The sequence below is a fragment of the Ictidomys tridecemlineatus genome, chromosome 3 (assembly GCF_052094955.1).
Source record: "Ictidomys tridecemlineatus isolate mIctTri1 chromosome 3, mIctTri1.hap1, whole genome shotgun sequence".
NCBI lineage: Eukaryota > Metazoa > Chordata > Mammalia > Rodentia > Sciuridae > Ictidomys > Ictidomys tridecemlineatus.
In genome coordinates, this window is record NC_135479.1 from 52,987,275 (window position 1) to 53,001,961 (window position 14,687).

The following is a 14,687-nucleotide window of genomic DNA, read 5'->3' on the forward strand; positions in this document are numbered from 1 at the left end:
TAGTACGCTCTTTTAAGGTCTTTAGGGAATAGTCCAAGAAGGGGAATAGCTGGGTCAAATGGTGGTTCCATTCCCAGCTTTCTCCAAGGAATCTCCATACTGCTTCCCAAATTGGCCGCACCAATTTGCAGACCCACCAGCAATGTACAAGTATACCCTTTTCCCCACATCCTCGCCAGCACTTGTTGTTGTTTGACTTCATAATGGCTGCCAATCTTACTGGAGTGAGATGGTATCTTAGGGTGGTTTTAATTTGCATTTCTCTGACTGCTAGAGATGGTGAGCATTTTTTCATGTACTTGTTGATTGATTGTAAGTCCTCCTCTGAGAAGTATCTGTTCAGATCCTTGGCCCATTTATTGATTGGGTTATTTGTTTTCTTATTGTTTAATTTTTTAAAAAATTTTCTTATTGTAAAAATTTTTTAAAAAATTTAGAATGTAAAAACAAATTTGTTGCAGTAGAGAAAAGCTTTAATGGGTATGGAAATAGTGTCTTAACTTTCCATTGGTTATGGTGGAATTATTGTTTTTTTAAAATGCATATTTATCACTAATTCTAAAACAAATTTTTAAATAAGGCAGCTAATTGCTAGAAGAAGGCATTTGATCTAAAGTTATTTTAATGTGGGCTTTAAGAGTAATTTCAAATTCAAGAGTTTCTTTAACAAAATTAACAATGGAGTATGTCTTCTCTGTAGTGTCTGGAAATATAAACAATTTATTATGAATTTCTACAAGTATTTTTTACATAGAGCAAGCATGTTAAATTTTAAGATATGAATAACTCAACAATTTTCATTTTGTGTTTTACTTTGGTTGAACTTGGTGTGTCAGTTATTTGTGAGGGTGTTTATTCCATATGAATAAATCCACATATGAATACCATTTCATGTTTGTATGGAAAATCATAGCATTTCACTTTACCCCCAGTCTGCAAAAGAAGCAAAATTCTACTTTTTGGTCTTGCTTATTGTCATTAAATAATTATTTTTACATTTAAAAAGTTAACATATACCTACCATACAGTCTAGCTGTTCCACTCCAGAATGTTCATCCAATAAAAGAATGCATAGAAAGACTTGAACATGAATATTCACAGAAGCTTTATTTGTAATAGTCAAACTTGGAAATAATCCAATGTTCACCAGCAGGTGCCTGAATAAATAGATTTGGTATATCCAAACAAAAGAAGACTACTTAGCAATGAAAAGGATTGATACTGTTTGTTTGATACTGGGGAGTGAACCCAGGGATGCTTTACCACTAACTTACACACCCAATCTTTTTTATTCTTTGAGACAGGTTCTCCCTAACTTGCTGATGATGTTCCTGAGGCTGGTCTCAAACTTATGAGCCTCTTGTCTCAACCTACCAGTTGCTGGGGTTACAGGCTTGCATCACTAATAAACTCAACAACCCTATTTTGCATCATAATTCAAAATAGTTATCCTTGTAATAATGAATTTGGCCCTTGTCCTGGGTTCCTAGAAGGTAACTGCTAAATCTTTTTATTTTTTTTATTGGTTGTTCACAACATTACAAAGCTCTTGACATATCATATTTCATACATTAGATTGAAGTGGGTAATGAACTCCCAATTTTTACCCCAAATGCAGATTGCAGAATCGCATCGGTTGTAACTGCTAAATCTTTAGAGTTTTCCAAGTTGTAAAAGTGTCTGTTATTTATGGTGGGATCCTCAGACCACATTTGAATGTATGCTAATTAGGGTGATTCATCATAGGCCTCTAGATAATTTATGCTAATGAATGACTTAGGATCCGGGCAGGTGGTGGCAGAAAGACTATGTGATTAGAAAGTTAGGACTTTGAGCCATTTGATGTCAGCCTGACTTCTGGGGAGAGGGGAAGGACTGATGGAGTGACAGTCCAGTGAGTCAATGATTGGTGCCTATGTAATGAAGCTCCAGTAAAAACTGAGCACATCAACAGTCTCCCTGGTTGGGATGCAGTGTCACAAATCCACGAGCTGGGAGAGTGATGCTTCGGAGGAGAGCACACGGGGATTCCACATTTGGGTCCCTCCCTGGTCTTGCCCTATGTTTTTTTTTTTTTGGTACCAGGGATTGAACTCAGAGACCCTCAACCACTGAGCCACATCCCAGCCCTACTTTGTATTTTATTTACAGACAGGGTCTCACTGAGTTGCTTAGCACCTCCCCATTGCTGAGTCTGGCTTTGAACTGGCAATTCTCCTGCCTCAGCCTCCTGAGCTGCTGGGATTAGAGGTGTGTGCCACACACAGCTTCAGCTGTTTCTGATTTGTAACCTTTGGCTATTACAAAACCCAAGTCAGAAGTCATTGCAATATGCATAGCTCTTACTCAAAACTTAACTGTACAATTAAGTATGTGCAGCTAATTGTATGTGAACAGTACTGCAATAAAGCTATTTTTAAAAAGGATTTAGTGTAGACAATGCCTGTCATGACCCTGTCTAGAACATTCCATGGTTTCCCCAGTCTCTACAGAATCAACTGGATCCATGATCTAGTCCCAAGCTATCATTCCAGTCTTCCCTTTCAGCTCTGTCCTAAACAAAACCTTTGCTCTGGCCAAACTGTATTTTTGGCTATCCTTCAAGAATTCTCCATGCTTTTCCCTCCTCTGTAGCTTTGCTCACACTGTTCTAGAATGCCCTTTCCTGAGTTACCTGTTAAAAGTTGATCTATCCCCAAGCCAGCTGTGGTGGTACACACTGATAATCCCAGCAACTTGGAAGGCTGAGACAGAGGATTGTAAGTTTGAGGCCAGTCTCCACAACTTAATGAGACCCTGTCTCAAAATTTAAAAAAACTTAAGAAACTTTGGGGGTATAGATCAGTGGTAGAGAACCCTCAGGTTCAATACCCAGTAACACACACGCGCACACACACACACACACACACACACACACACACACACACGTTTACCTATCCATGAAGGCTTAGACTGAAATGCAATCTCCTTCTTGAACCTTCTTGGAGTTCATTCATCAGAAATGAGGTGTCTCTTTCTTAAATTCCACTAATGCTTTCTGTGTGGCATTTTTCATTCTGTCCCATGCTCCTTTATATATGTGCTCATGTACTTAAGTAAATCTAGCTAGACTTTTTTTGAGGCCAGAACTATCATGAACTATCATTTTTTATCAATCCTTGAACTCCCCAGGCAAGTAGCACAATTCTTAACTCAGGGGAGTCAAAGGTTGATTAAACAGCCCAACACAGATTTACCTATGGGCAAAGAAATGACCCTTACTTAAGGTGAAATAAGCCCAACTCAGAAGGCCAAGGGTTTTGTTTTCTTTCCTATGAGGAAGCTAGAGAGGAAAAGGGAAAAGAAAGGTGAGGTATGTCAGGAAAATCAAAGGAAGTAAGTGGAATAGAGGGAGGAGACAGAGGGGAGAGGGAGGGAGCAGGGAAGTGAGGAGGAGTGATACTGGCCAGATTATGCTGCTAGACATTGTGTTCACGGATGAATATGCAATAAATCCCACCATTACGTATAACTATAATGAACCAATTAAAAATCTAGAAACAAAACAAGCACAATATGAAAAATTAAAAAAAAAAAAAAGAAAAAGAATGGCAAAGAAAACTCTTTCTCTTCCTCCGTCTAAACCACACTTAGGATCTTGGCTCTTATGCCAATTCCAATTCCTGTTGGTTTGTGCCAGGAAGATGATTATTCTACATCCTGTCTACCTAGTGAATGCTATCTACCATCCAGTACGTTTCAAGTAACAGCTGCCTTAAATCTTGTGTGTGGATGTTGCTGGGGATCTAACCCAAGGCTTCACATATGCTAAGCAAGCACTCTACCACTGAGCCACATCCCCAGCCCTCTAAAATCTCAATTTAATCCTCCCACCATAGATCACAGTGATCAAAACGTCAAATCCCTGAGCCACCAGTCTGGGTCTGAAGCCTGACTCTGCCATCTATTACCTGTGTGACCTCAAGTAAATTACTTAGCCGTCGGCTTTGTTACCTATAAATTGAAGATGGTGATAATGACTATATTTTGTGATTGTTTTGAAGATAAGATGAACTTGTACCTGGAAAGTGTTTAGAGCAGTGCTTGGTCTATAGTAGCCAATCAACAGCCCATGATTCTTTTCATTGCACAGAAGTATTTGGTAAGGAAGTGGAGAGACAAAGGGTTCTGGACAGGGAAACTGTGCTTGGTTAACTAGGTCAGAATCACTTTGCATCAAAACAGCTTTCTGGGCCCCCCAGGGAGATTCTGATGGAGCCCATGAACCTGTCCTTTTGTATGTGCTCCTGGGGCTTGGGGACTATTGGAATAAAAGAAATGTCTTAAATTTGGGATAAGGGGTTAAGGGCTCTTGATAGTGTTTCTTCCAATGACCCACTGTGGGATTTTTCTGAGATTCCATTTCTCATGTAAAATGCAGATTAAAATTTTGATTTGTTTTTTGGGTTATGGTGTTTGGGGTCAAACTGCTAAAGTCATTTCTGAAGGTGAATTGGGGAGGCTGGTTTACTGGGGTGAAAAGGAACATAAGCTTTAGAATGAGATGAATCTGGATGCAAATTCCCCTGTGAATTCCTTCCAGTTGCTGTATCTGCTCCTAGATGACAATCCTGCATCCAGCCCCTCTTCTTCCTAACACAATCCAGATTTTGCTTGGGGTGTCACTGCACCCTGCCTTCCAATACTCCCTTGCGTTTGGAATGATCACGTGACACAATTCACTCAGAAGTTGGCTGAGGAATTTTGGGAAGGCTTTTGTTTTTCTGAGTCCATTTACCCCTGTGCCCTATTGTCTTTCCCTTTTCTTCCTGCTTGGACATGGGTGAGAGGTCTGGAGGTGCGGAAGCCATCTTGTTATTATGAGTACAAATATGAGAGGGAAGCCTACAAGCTGAGCTAAGATATGGAAGGATCCTAGGTCCCTAATGAGCAGCTGTTATCAGCTCTGGGCCACCTAACCCCTAGACATACTGTGTGAGTCAAATGAATCTCTGTTTAAAGCAAAGCTAATTTTGCATTGGGGTTATTTGTATTGTAAGGCTTTCTAGGGAGCATTTAAAAATAATCAAGACCCTAGAAACATGTCTAAGGCAGTGGGCATTCATGTCTCTTTTCCCATTCTCCAGCTGTAAGACATTCTGCATTTGTTATACATGAGGCTCCTTCTAAATCCAACATCCATATTTACTTCATCAGAAGGTAGAATTGGGCTCTTTGGGACTGGCCTCTGGAAGAAAGGGCCCTACCCTGGGGTTCAGGGAAGATTCTGGGGAAACCCCAGAAGTAGCTGGACACAGGTACATAGGATTCTACTCTATGGAGACCACTGCCCCCTAATCAAAGTAAATGTTAAAATTTCATGTGCTTTTGAGAGATGGAGTGTGCAAAGCTGAGTCCAAAGGGCATTCAATGGCCCCTGCTCCAGTGTAAACATGGATAATGATTCTAAGGATCCTTTTCCTGGTGACATACATATTTGAGAATATGAATGAAACCTATTGACCCCCAATACACAGTACTGCCCCATCATTTTCTCCCATAGGGAACTTAAGCACTGGGGTGAGTGTGGGTGCTCTATATGGGGAGAGAGTTGGGTGTCTACTGCTACTCCTTTCTGGCCCCAGCATGGTTTTTATAGGATCAGGCCTCTATGATCCATGGGACTGCCCATGGCTCATCTAAGTCAGTCACCCAGCCTGGCCATTGTATCTGGCAGGCCTTTTTTTGCCTTACTGGCACCTCCATTTTGATTAGATCACTTCAGCCATTGCTGGATCCAACAGCCCCAGAATCAGTGCAATTGAAGCTCCTGCAAAACTTTTCCATCAAAATACGCTGAAAAAGCTAGGTGCAGTGGTGCACATCTGTAATCCCAGAAATTTGGGAGGCTGAGGCAGGAGGATCACAAGTTTGAGGCCAGCTTGGGCAACTTAGCAAGGCCCTGTCTCAAAATTAAAAAATAAATAAATAAAAAGGGCTGGTGAGAGGGTCAGTGATAGAGTTCCCCTTGGTTCAATCCCCCAGTACCAAAAAAAAAAAAAAAAAAGTGAATACAAAAGAATGTTTTAAAGCAAATGTATTCTTCCTCCATTATTTTAAATCGGCAAAAAAAAAAAAAAAAAAAAAAAAGTCAGATCTCTTTTTACTACAAAAGTAAAGAAAATCATGCAATGAGATGATCCATTTGGGCCTTTGGCATTGACGTGCCTCCTCATCCCCAAGGCTCCCGGTAGTCCAGGGCAGGATTCTGTCCTCAGCAGACAGTTTTGTCCAATCCGTTAGTCCCTTCCCAGATCCGAGCACTGAGCCCTCCTCTCAGCCCTTCCAGTCTGAGTGCTCCTCCCTCATGGCCTTCACAAGCCAGTCCCGTTCTGAGCCCTGCTCAGAGTCGCTGGTGTCACCTCCCTCCACAGTCAGCAGCTTTGAGTAGTTGATCTTCCGGTCTTGGGGCAGCCTCAGCTGGACGGACAGGAACAGGGCTAACCAGAGCAACAGGAGCACACAGCAGGCCTGGTAGAGCACAGCCAGGCCGAAGTGCATGGCCACAAAGCCCCCCACGAAGCTGCCCAGGCTACAGCCACCACCGTAAAAGTGACTTCGGAACATGGTACTCAAAGGCCTCTCTGTGCCAGGGGAGGCCAGGTCCTCTATGGAGGCCCCCACAGCCCACCACAGAGCACCGCTGCTGACGGCACTCAGGATCTGAACAGGGAGGACAGACCACCAGTTCCAGAGGAAAGAGTAGTAGAGCAGCTGCCCGGCAAGGCAGCCCAGCCCCAGCCCTATCACACCCACCCTGGTCAGTTTCTTAAGCAATGCAGTTTTGAATGGATGGAGCAGAATTTCCCCCAGCAAGCCCAGGGCAATGGAGAAACCCATCACTAACTCTCTGCTGCCATGGTCCATCATGTGCCAGAACAGAAAGTTCTGCACGGTACTGACAACAGCTCCTATCAAAATGACAGTGAGGGCTAGGAGAACGAGGCGGGCGTCGCCCCCGGCAAGAGACAGTGCTTTGACGGTTTTGTAGCTGGGCTCCTGACGCCGGTAGATGGGGACAGGAAAGGTAATGCTCACCAGTAAGGCCAGGGTGCTGATCAGCGAATAACCATAGAAATGCACCACACCCGGAGGGCCATTGGTCACCAGGAAGCAGTCCAGCTGCTCCACCAAGACTGCAATGCCACACACACCTGCTGCCATGCCCAGTGATCTCCATATCCACAGGCTTCTGTATCGGTCAGTGGCATCCACAAAATCCAGGTATTCATAAAGGCTGTCGTCTGCCACCTGCTCCAGAGGGGCGGTCAGCAGCTCCCAGAACACCATGAACCCCAGGGAGAGGATGAAAGTCCACCGCAACCCTACCGAGGAGAAGCGAAGGGCTTGAGCTTCTCCTTGGGCAACTGAGGAGTTGGCCACCGTTCCCAGCTCCGGGGCCTCAGGGAGCAAAGTGAGGGTAGTGTTGAAAGCCTCAAAAACATCTTCCCAGGAATTACCTTTCACCCCTGAAGTGACAGAATGGAGAATCTGGGACATGGTCCTGGCTCCTTCAGTGGAGTCCACTGAGTATCTGTACAGATCACTGAAAATTTCTTGGTCACTTTCACCAGGTCCATTTCTTAAGCCAGAGGCTTCTACCATTCGGGGATCCCTCCTGGCCGGGAGGCTGGGTGCCCCTCCTGCTGAGTGCTTTGAGGCAGACTCTTGGATGGGGATGCTGTTCACAGCTAATGTGACCCCTGTGGGTACCACTGTAGTGGTCACCCTACTGCTTCTGTTACAAGAGTGGTATTCCAGATCTTTGTCCAAGGCTGGGATGAGGACCATGAAGAGGCTGGCTCCTACCGAACCAAGCAGCGACACGATCAGAAGCACTCTCCTCTTCTGGTAGCTTTTGGCCAGGAAGGCGCAGAACGGAGCCCAGAAGGCTGCGATCAGGTGCTTGGTTCCCATTAGGATGCCTACCCAGGGCGCGGCCAAGCCCAGCTGTCTCAGGTAGAGGGTCAGGAACGGGGTCACGCAGGCATCCCGGACTCCGCACACCAGGTGGAAAAGCCTGGCCACCCCCAGCGCCCTGCTGACGTCCCACTGGGGGTTCGCGCTCATGGCTGCCCAGCTCCGTCAGACCCGGACCTGCGGAGGGCAGCGCGGGGTGCAGGGCAGGTGTGTCCCCATGTCCCCAGGAGGGAGGCTCGGGGATCCCAGCGCAGAGTTAGCAGGACTGCGCCTCCGGCCTCTGGCGGCGCTGCGGTCACGCGACCAACGGCCACCCCCCCACCCCACGTCCGGCCACTGACCCGGAAGTGGCCCTGCCCCCCAGGGGGCGGTGCGGCGAGGGCGGAGCCGCTGCACCTGCCACGTCCTCCAGCCTCCCGCCCTCACCCCGCCTCCCCCGTGGTGCACAGGTGCACCTGGGGCGTGAGAAGTAGCCTGCAGAGTGCGCTCTGAGCCTGGCCACAGGCCCCCCACCTGGCCCCTGGCTGCCCCGCATTGCCCAGGAACTTGAGCTAAATTCCTGGATTGTTTCTAGCGAGTAAAAACTTTCATGGTCAAACTGGGGGTGGGAGAGCAAAAATGGAATGAATGATATCCACGAGTCTCCTCCCTCCCTCATCTTCTTCAGGTCTTTGCTAAATGCCCCCTGATCAATGACCGCCCATAGGGATCATTCCTGTCCTCCCTAAGTGAAATTGCCAAGCCCTTACCGCCATCCCCAAGACTCACACTCCTGTGCTTTATTTTTCTCTATAGCACTTCACCATCAGATGCACTATAATTTCTATTTCTCGCGTTTACCTTGCTTATTGTGTTTGCATCGCAATCAAAGTTTCAGGAAGGCAGCGGTTTTTGTTCTCAGAACTACACGTGAGCTGCCTCTGGAAGAGTTGTGACTATGGGTGACACAATTTATTTCAGCCAGAACAATCCTGTAATAGGCCTGACAGCTGAGGGCAGTCAGATCCAGTCCTGATGGTGCACCAGAGCTCCAGAACAGTATTAGGTACTGGCTGGTTTTAAATCTATACCAAAGGTAGGCCAGTTGCTGTGTTTGTAAGTATTCACTCCAGAGGTGCTTGGTTAGCATTTAATCAAAATGCCACACTCCGGAGGCAGCTACTACAAGCACTTCAACAATCATAGATCAACAGAAGTGGCTTCATTTATTAGCCTAGTTTTTCATTGCCAAAATTAGTGGTGCCCGAGGGTGTCACATGGACTGGGTACAATTATTTTTTTTTTCCAAAAGCATTGCCTCTTTCACTTGAATAGGGCAGAAGAATCTAGACATTCAAGCAGTGCAAACCCTTTGGAAGAGTGACAAAGTGGCCCAGTGTCCAGACACTGATTCAGTAAACTTCTCATAGGAAGTGTGCTCCAAGCAGGTAATTTGGCTGTGGGTTGGGTGGGTGCTGTGGCCATCACCTTGCCATTATCTCTATGTGTAGCAGAATTTGGTCAAGACTTGCTTTCATTGTAAATTGGTAGAGAGGCTTCTGGGAAAGAGGTTCAAAGCCCTCACCTAACCTTAACAACTGGTAAACTCTGCAGATGTTTACTTAAAAGCCTAGTGGTTGTGAATGCTCAAATTGACGTGAATCAGTTTATATCACACCAATGCAGAAAAAATAAAATCTAACAACTTCTAGGTAAATGCACCAAATTCAGTGATCTCTGTAGTCATTTCAAGTTTTAAAACACTCAGTTCCACTGAGGACTGTCCCTAGTCCCTTTCTTCTCTAGGTCTCACAGAAAGCAGCTTCAGTGGAAGCCATAACATCCATCGGTGACTCCATCTTGACCTGTCCTGGACTGATCTGTCCTAGGAGGCATGCTACCCATATCAGGTCTCCAGGTGCCATGTTTCACACTGCTGCCCACAGATGCACCCTTTTCTCTTTGAGATTCCTTGACTGTGTCTGTTTCTCACCAAGAAAGTCTTTGCCTGCTTCCCATGCCCCGTGGAGGCACAGAGACATGCTCTAAGGCTGCCCTTGGGTCCATCTATACCCCAGATAGCTCTTCTTACATTCATCTCATTGACCTTGAGAATGTGCCCTGGATCTTGCCCCCACTTTAGGACAACTAGACCAAAAATGAAGTGCCCACCTCTCTACTCTTGAATCCCCAAACTTCAGAGGGATTCTTCCACCATCTCCACCCTCATGGCCAGCATCCCTGGGGAACTCCATAAAGGTGACAGGGTTGGGCTCAAGTCCAAGCTTTTGTGTTCTCTCTCTGTTATTTTCTCCCCCCATCCCATACCTAGTTCTGGGGCTGTTACTTTGGCTGTGTCATCGATCTTTTATATTTTACTCCTGGATATAATTTTTTAAAAAATTCTAAATGGTAAGAATGTTGATGTCCTCAATTCCTGGCTCCTCTGAAACTATCCTGCTTTCCCACTTCTATTTGGGTACAATTCTGGTCAGGAGAGTCCTTAAATTAATAAGAATGAGAGGAGAAAGAGGCAGGTGACAGAACATATCAGTTAATACTTCACCAAACCATTATCTGGCCTCAGTGGATCCAATTGGTTGTATTAGGTACTGCTGCCCCTCCCCACAGATTTTTATTAAAATGCAAATATCACCAGGTATTAGATGAAAGCAGAAACACTTTAATGTACATTTATTGACTCTGTCATTTCCTCCTCCACCCAGAGAGGCCCCTTCCTGGGCATAGATGAGGTGAGTAGTGGCCCAAGAAGGAAGGGAACAGACTCAGGAGGGCACAGGTGCAGTTGTGTGTATCTACTTTTGATTTTCCCCTTGGCCACAGGGATCCAGCCAAAACAGTAGCTCTGACCTTGGTTTTCAGAGGTGGGTGGGGATCTCACGTGGGCAAAGACAGTGGGAGAAGTAGGAGTTGGAAATAAATGCAGGTATGGATGTTTATGTGACAAGCTAAGCTATGTATGGGTACTTTCATGATGTCACAGTCTTGCTGGGTGATCCCCTGGCCTTGGCGTGGGTCCTGCTCCGCCACATACTCCACAGCCAAGCTCTCACTATCTCCTGGTCAAAGCCAGAGCTGCCCAGTGGAGCCAGGCCTTGTTCTGACTGTGGGTAAGTACTGGAGGGCTGGAGGGGTAGTGTTTTTCTTCTTCTTGGGCCTATCGTCCTTAGACCCAGCTCTTCTGCTGCCCCAGCGACTCACTGGACGATGCCGGAGAATGTGTTAATGGGCATCAGAAGGGATTTGGGCTTGGCTTTGGCCATTTCCATCTCCTTCTGCCCTTGTAAACTGAGCCACGACGTCTTGGACTTCTGGGCCCTGGAACGAGGCTCTGGGCAGGGACCAACCTCGAATCTGTGATGGGGAGAGACCATGTCAGGGCACCCATGTCAGGGATCAGATCTGCCCTGGATGTTTGAAAAGCAGATCTGTTAATGTAGGGTATAGAGGAGGGTAATGCAGAAGGAAGAGGAAAATTCTAGAGGAGGAGAATATGAGCCTGGGCTGCCCAGGGGATCCAGTCACCTGTGTGTCTGTCTGCCTTCCTTACCTAAACACACCTCAGTGGGGAAAACCTGGAAAGCTGGCATTAACTGGGACACAGATGCCCCAGGAGGATAGCATGCGTGGGAGGGGCCAGTGCCAGCAGAGGGGGTTGGATCAGTGATAGCCATTCATTTGCCTCTTCTTCCTGGGTTTAAATCATAGGGCAGTGGCGGAAGCCCATGCCCACGAGGTACACCTGCTTTATCCCAGGCTCTGCCTCTGAGGAGGTATCTGAGACTAGCAGTAGAAGATGGCATGAGCTGGCTCCTGCTTTGGTCTGTGCCATGGGGCCTGGAGCCCTAGGGGTGGGCCCAGCTCACCTGACCACATCCCTGAAGGTACGCCGACTGTCCTTGTCCAGTGACAGAGTCAGCAGCTTCTGTTCCTGGCTCTGGATCTGGATGTTGGATGTCCGGAAGGTATTTGTCACTGTCTGTAAGAGAGACAGCTCATGAGTGTCACCTTTGCTCGGTGGATGTCCCTGCCGACATCTCCTATCTTGGAATCTGGTGTGTTTCTTCGGTCCTGCCCACAGGGTAGGACCCTGGCTCTCTTTCTGCAAGTGACTCTGAGCAGTGATAATCCTACTTTAATTGCCTCTTGGTTGCCTTTGGATCGTGCATGGTTTCTGCAATTTTTTTCCCCAATCTTAATTGTTTTCCTGAAACCTGAATGGAAATTGGAATGCTGTGGATGGTGTGTGCCAGATTATTGAGTGACATGAGTTAGAGGGTTGATCAATAAGCATTTTCCAGTCACGTCCTGTATGTTGCTATGTGTAGAACTGGGCAGTCATTCAGAGGGTTTATAAGTCCTGGCCCTAGTTCTCAGCATGAAATTACACACAAAATTATTTAACTGGGGCATAGAGAGAGGGTCCAGAAAGCAACTAAGTACACAAACCTCAGACCAGGCCAAAGTAAAGCAGGCCCCAGGCATCTTTCCAATCCTCCACTTGAGAGGGCTGCTCTGGAGACCGTGGCGTAGAGGACTTGGAACATTGTGGGTACAGGTGGGACTTTCAGAGGGCTTTTCTGTGTCTCTAATCCCTTCCACACATGGGTAGCAGCTCTGGGTAATTTGCAGCGCCAGAACTCTGACGTTGCAAGAGTCAGTTCTCAATCCTTGCCGTTCATAAGAACCACACATAAGATTAGAGATCCTTGAGTTGATCGTGGATGCAGAGCCGAGAACCATGGGTCAACCCACTATTTCATTGTCAGATAGCAACAGCAACCTGAACCATGTCTGGGAATGTCATCTGAACATTTACAGTTGGGGTAGGTCAGCCAGAAGTCTTCAGGCAGTGTGTGCAAGAATCTCCCAGGAGGAGAGTCTAAGCAGTCTCTAAACCAGATTGCCTAGGTTCTAATCCTGTCTCTGCCATTTACTAGCTGTGTGATTTGGGACATGTTTCTTAATCTCTCTGTGCTATTTAGAAAAAAAAATATGGCGATAATAGCAATTACTTTGTAGGACTATTCTGAACATTAACTGATATAGCATATGTAAGTTTTTGGAACAGTGCCTGATATGATAAGAACTGTAAGAATGGTGACCATTTATTATTATTATTTATAATTTTCCAAGGACCCAAGTGTGAACAGAGGTCTCAGTGATGAAGCCTCAGTTGTCATGGGTGTATGTGGGGTTCCCACTGTGGATTCTTTTTCTCTTTGGTTTGTCCCCCAGCCTAAGACCCCTTCTACCACCACCCTATTCCTAGACATGTGAATCTGAACAGGTGACTTGTGAGTGAAGTCAGAAAGATTTACCAAAACCTTCATGGGTGGCAAGGAGGACCTCATGACAGAGGGTGACAAAGGAGAGTGGGGACTTCTCCTGGCTTTGTAACAGAAACTGAAGCAGCTTTGGTGCCTTGGGCCACTCAGCCACAGGGATGGGGTAGCTTGTGGACAGTGGGTGAGGGGGCATTGAAACCTAGTGGGTGCTTGGCGGACAGCTAACTGAGTTCCTGTCAGCATTGGGAAATCATCAGGAATCTTCCAGAAATTTCTGGAGATATTGTAGGAGGTTGGAATTCTTATTGAACTGGGGCTAGAGGAAAGCCAGGTACATTCAGTTGGTGGCAGTTAATGGGACCATGCCTGAATTGTACCTGGTGGGATCCATGTCACCTGCTCAAGGTTGCACAGTAGTGTGGGGCCCAGCTTGCCGACTCCCAGCTAAGTGCTCATTGCCCTGCATCAGGCTGCTCCAGGTGTGTCTAGCAGGACCTGGGTTTCCATGTCCCCATTCAGGACCTGGCCCTGTCCTCTTTATAACAATTGCAGTCTCAGGGCATCCTTCCACCTGCCCACAGTGTCAGCAGGTGCCTTTCCTTTCTCCTTTGTGTTTTGCAGCTTAGACACACCCTTCCTGCTGGACTTTGTCCCATGAGGAACCACAAGATGGTCAGGAGTCTTGGACTGTAGTTTATAAATGTGGCAATGGTGGATGCCCGTGGAAAGGGTCAGATGCAGAACTTGCAAAGGGTGCACGTCCCCACAAGACGAGGGGGTGGGCAAAATGCTGCTAACGGCTTCCTGTTCTTTTCAGTCACTTCTTGCTTTCCAAACCCCCAAGCCCTAATTCTTGGGTTCTTGCCTTATTCGCCATTGCTGTCCTCTGTCAAACTTGCAGTTCAGCCAATGTCACATCTTTGCTGATCCTTAAACTCACCAGGCCAGTCCCCATGCCCTTGCCCATGCTGTTCTCTGAGCTGGGAGCAGCTTTGCTACAGCTCAACCACGAACTTCCTCTTACTGATCAATGTTGACTTTCTGAGCCATTTGGACAGGAGATGCTTATGAACCCACCTGGCTTCCAAGAGGAAAGCACAGGTACTGGAATTCCCCTCCCGCCCCCCCCCCCCAGTAAATCAGTTCAAAGACAAAAGGGAACTTGCTGAGGTGATAAATTTAGATGTTCAGAAAGCCCCTGACCAAGGTTGTTTAAAGAGGTCATTGAAAACAGAAGTAAGGAACTGACTTTGAAAGAGGAAATACAACATAAGGGTAAAAGGGTCCACTGTGGAGCTTAAAGCTTAAACATCATGCTACCCTATGGGAAGGCAGATCTCTCCGCCAAGCCGAGCTCTCCTACAGTGGGTGGGTGCTCAGAGGAAGTGGGCTTCTGGTTCTGGGATGTCACAGAAGGAGGACTGGTAAACATCTGGTGAA

At 46.5% G+C, this 14,687-nt stretch overlaps 2 protein-coding genes across 2 annotated transcripts in view; both read right to left on the bottom strand.

Moving 5' to 3' along the window:
- Positions 1-1,088: 1,088 nt before the first annotated feature.
- Positions 1,089-8,294, bottom strand: Mfsd6l (major facilitator superfamily domain containing 6 like). Its single transcript, XM_078042873.1, has one exon. The coding sequence runs from the start codon at positions 8,107-8,109 to the stop codon at positions 6,316-6,318; it is 1,794 nt and encodes a 597-aa protein (XP_077898999.1). The 5' UTR covers positions 8,110-8,294; the 3' UTR covers positions 1,089-6,315.
- Positions 8,295-10,600: 2,306 nt separating this feature from the next.
- The window catches only part of Pik3r6 (phosphoinositide-3-kinase regulatory subunit 6), a 58,384-nt gene continuing 54,297 nt past the window's right edge, over positions 10,601-14,687 (bottom strand). The window contains exons 20-21 of the mRNA XM_078042874.1: positions 11,826-11,938; positions 10,601-11,313 (exon numbers count right to left, since the gene is read on the bottom strand). Of these exons, the coding sequence (XP_077899000.1) occupies positions 11,157-11,313; positions 11,826-11,938 (270 nt within the window). The 3' untranslated portion in view covers positions 10,601-11,156. The remainder of the gene's footprint in view (positions 11,314-11,825; positions 11,939-14,687) is intronic.

Coding starts and splice junctions, on each gene's coding strand:
- Mfsd6l (XM_078042873.1), bottom strand. CDS start 8,109: ATGAGCGCGAACCCCCAGTGGGACGTCAGCAGGGCGCTGGGGGTGGCC.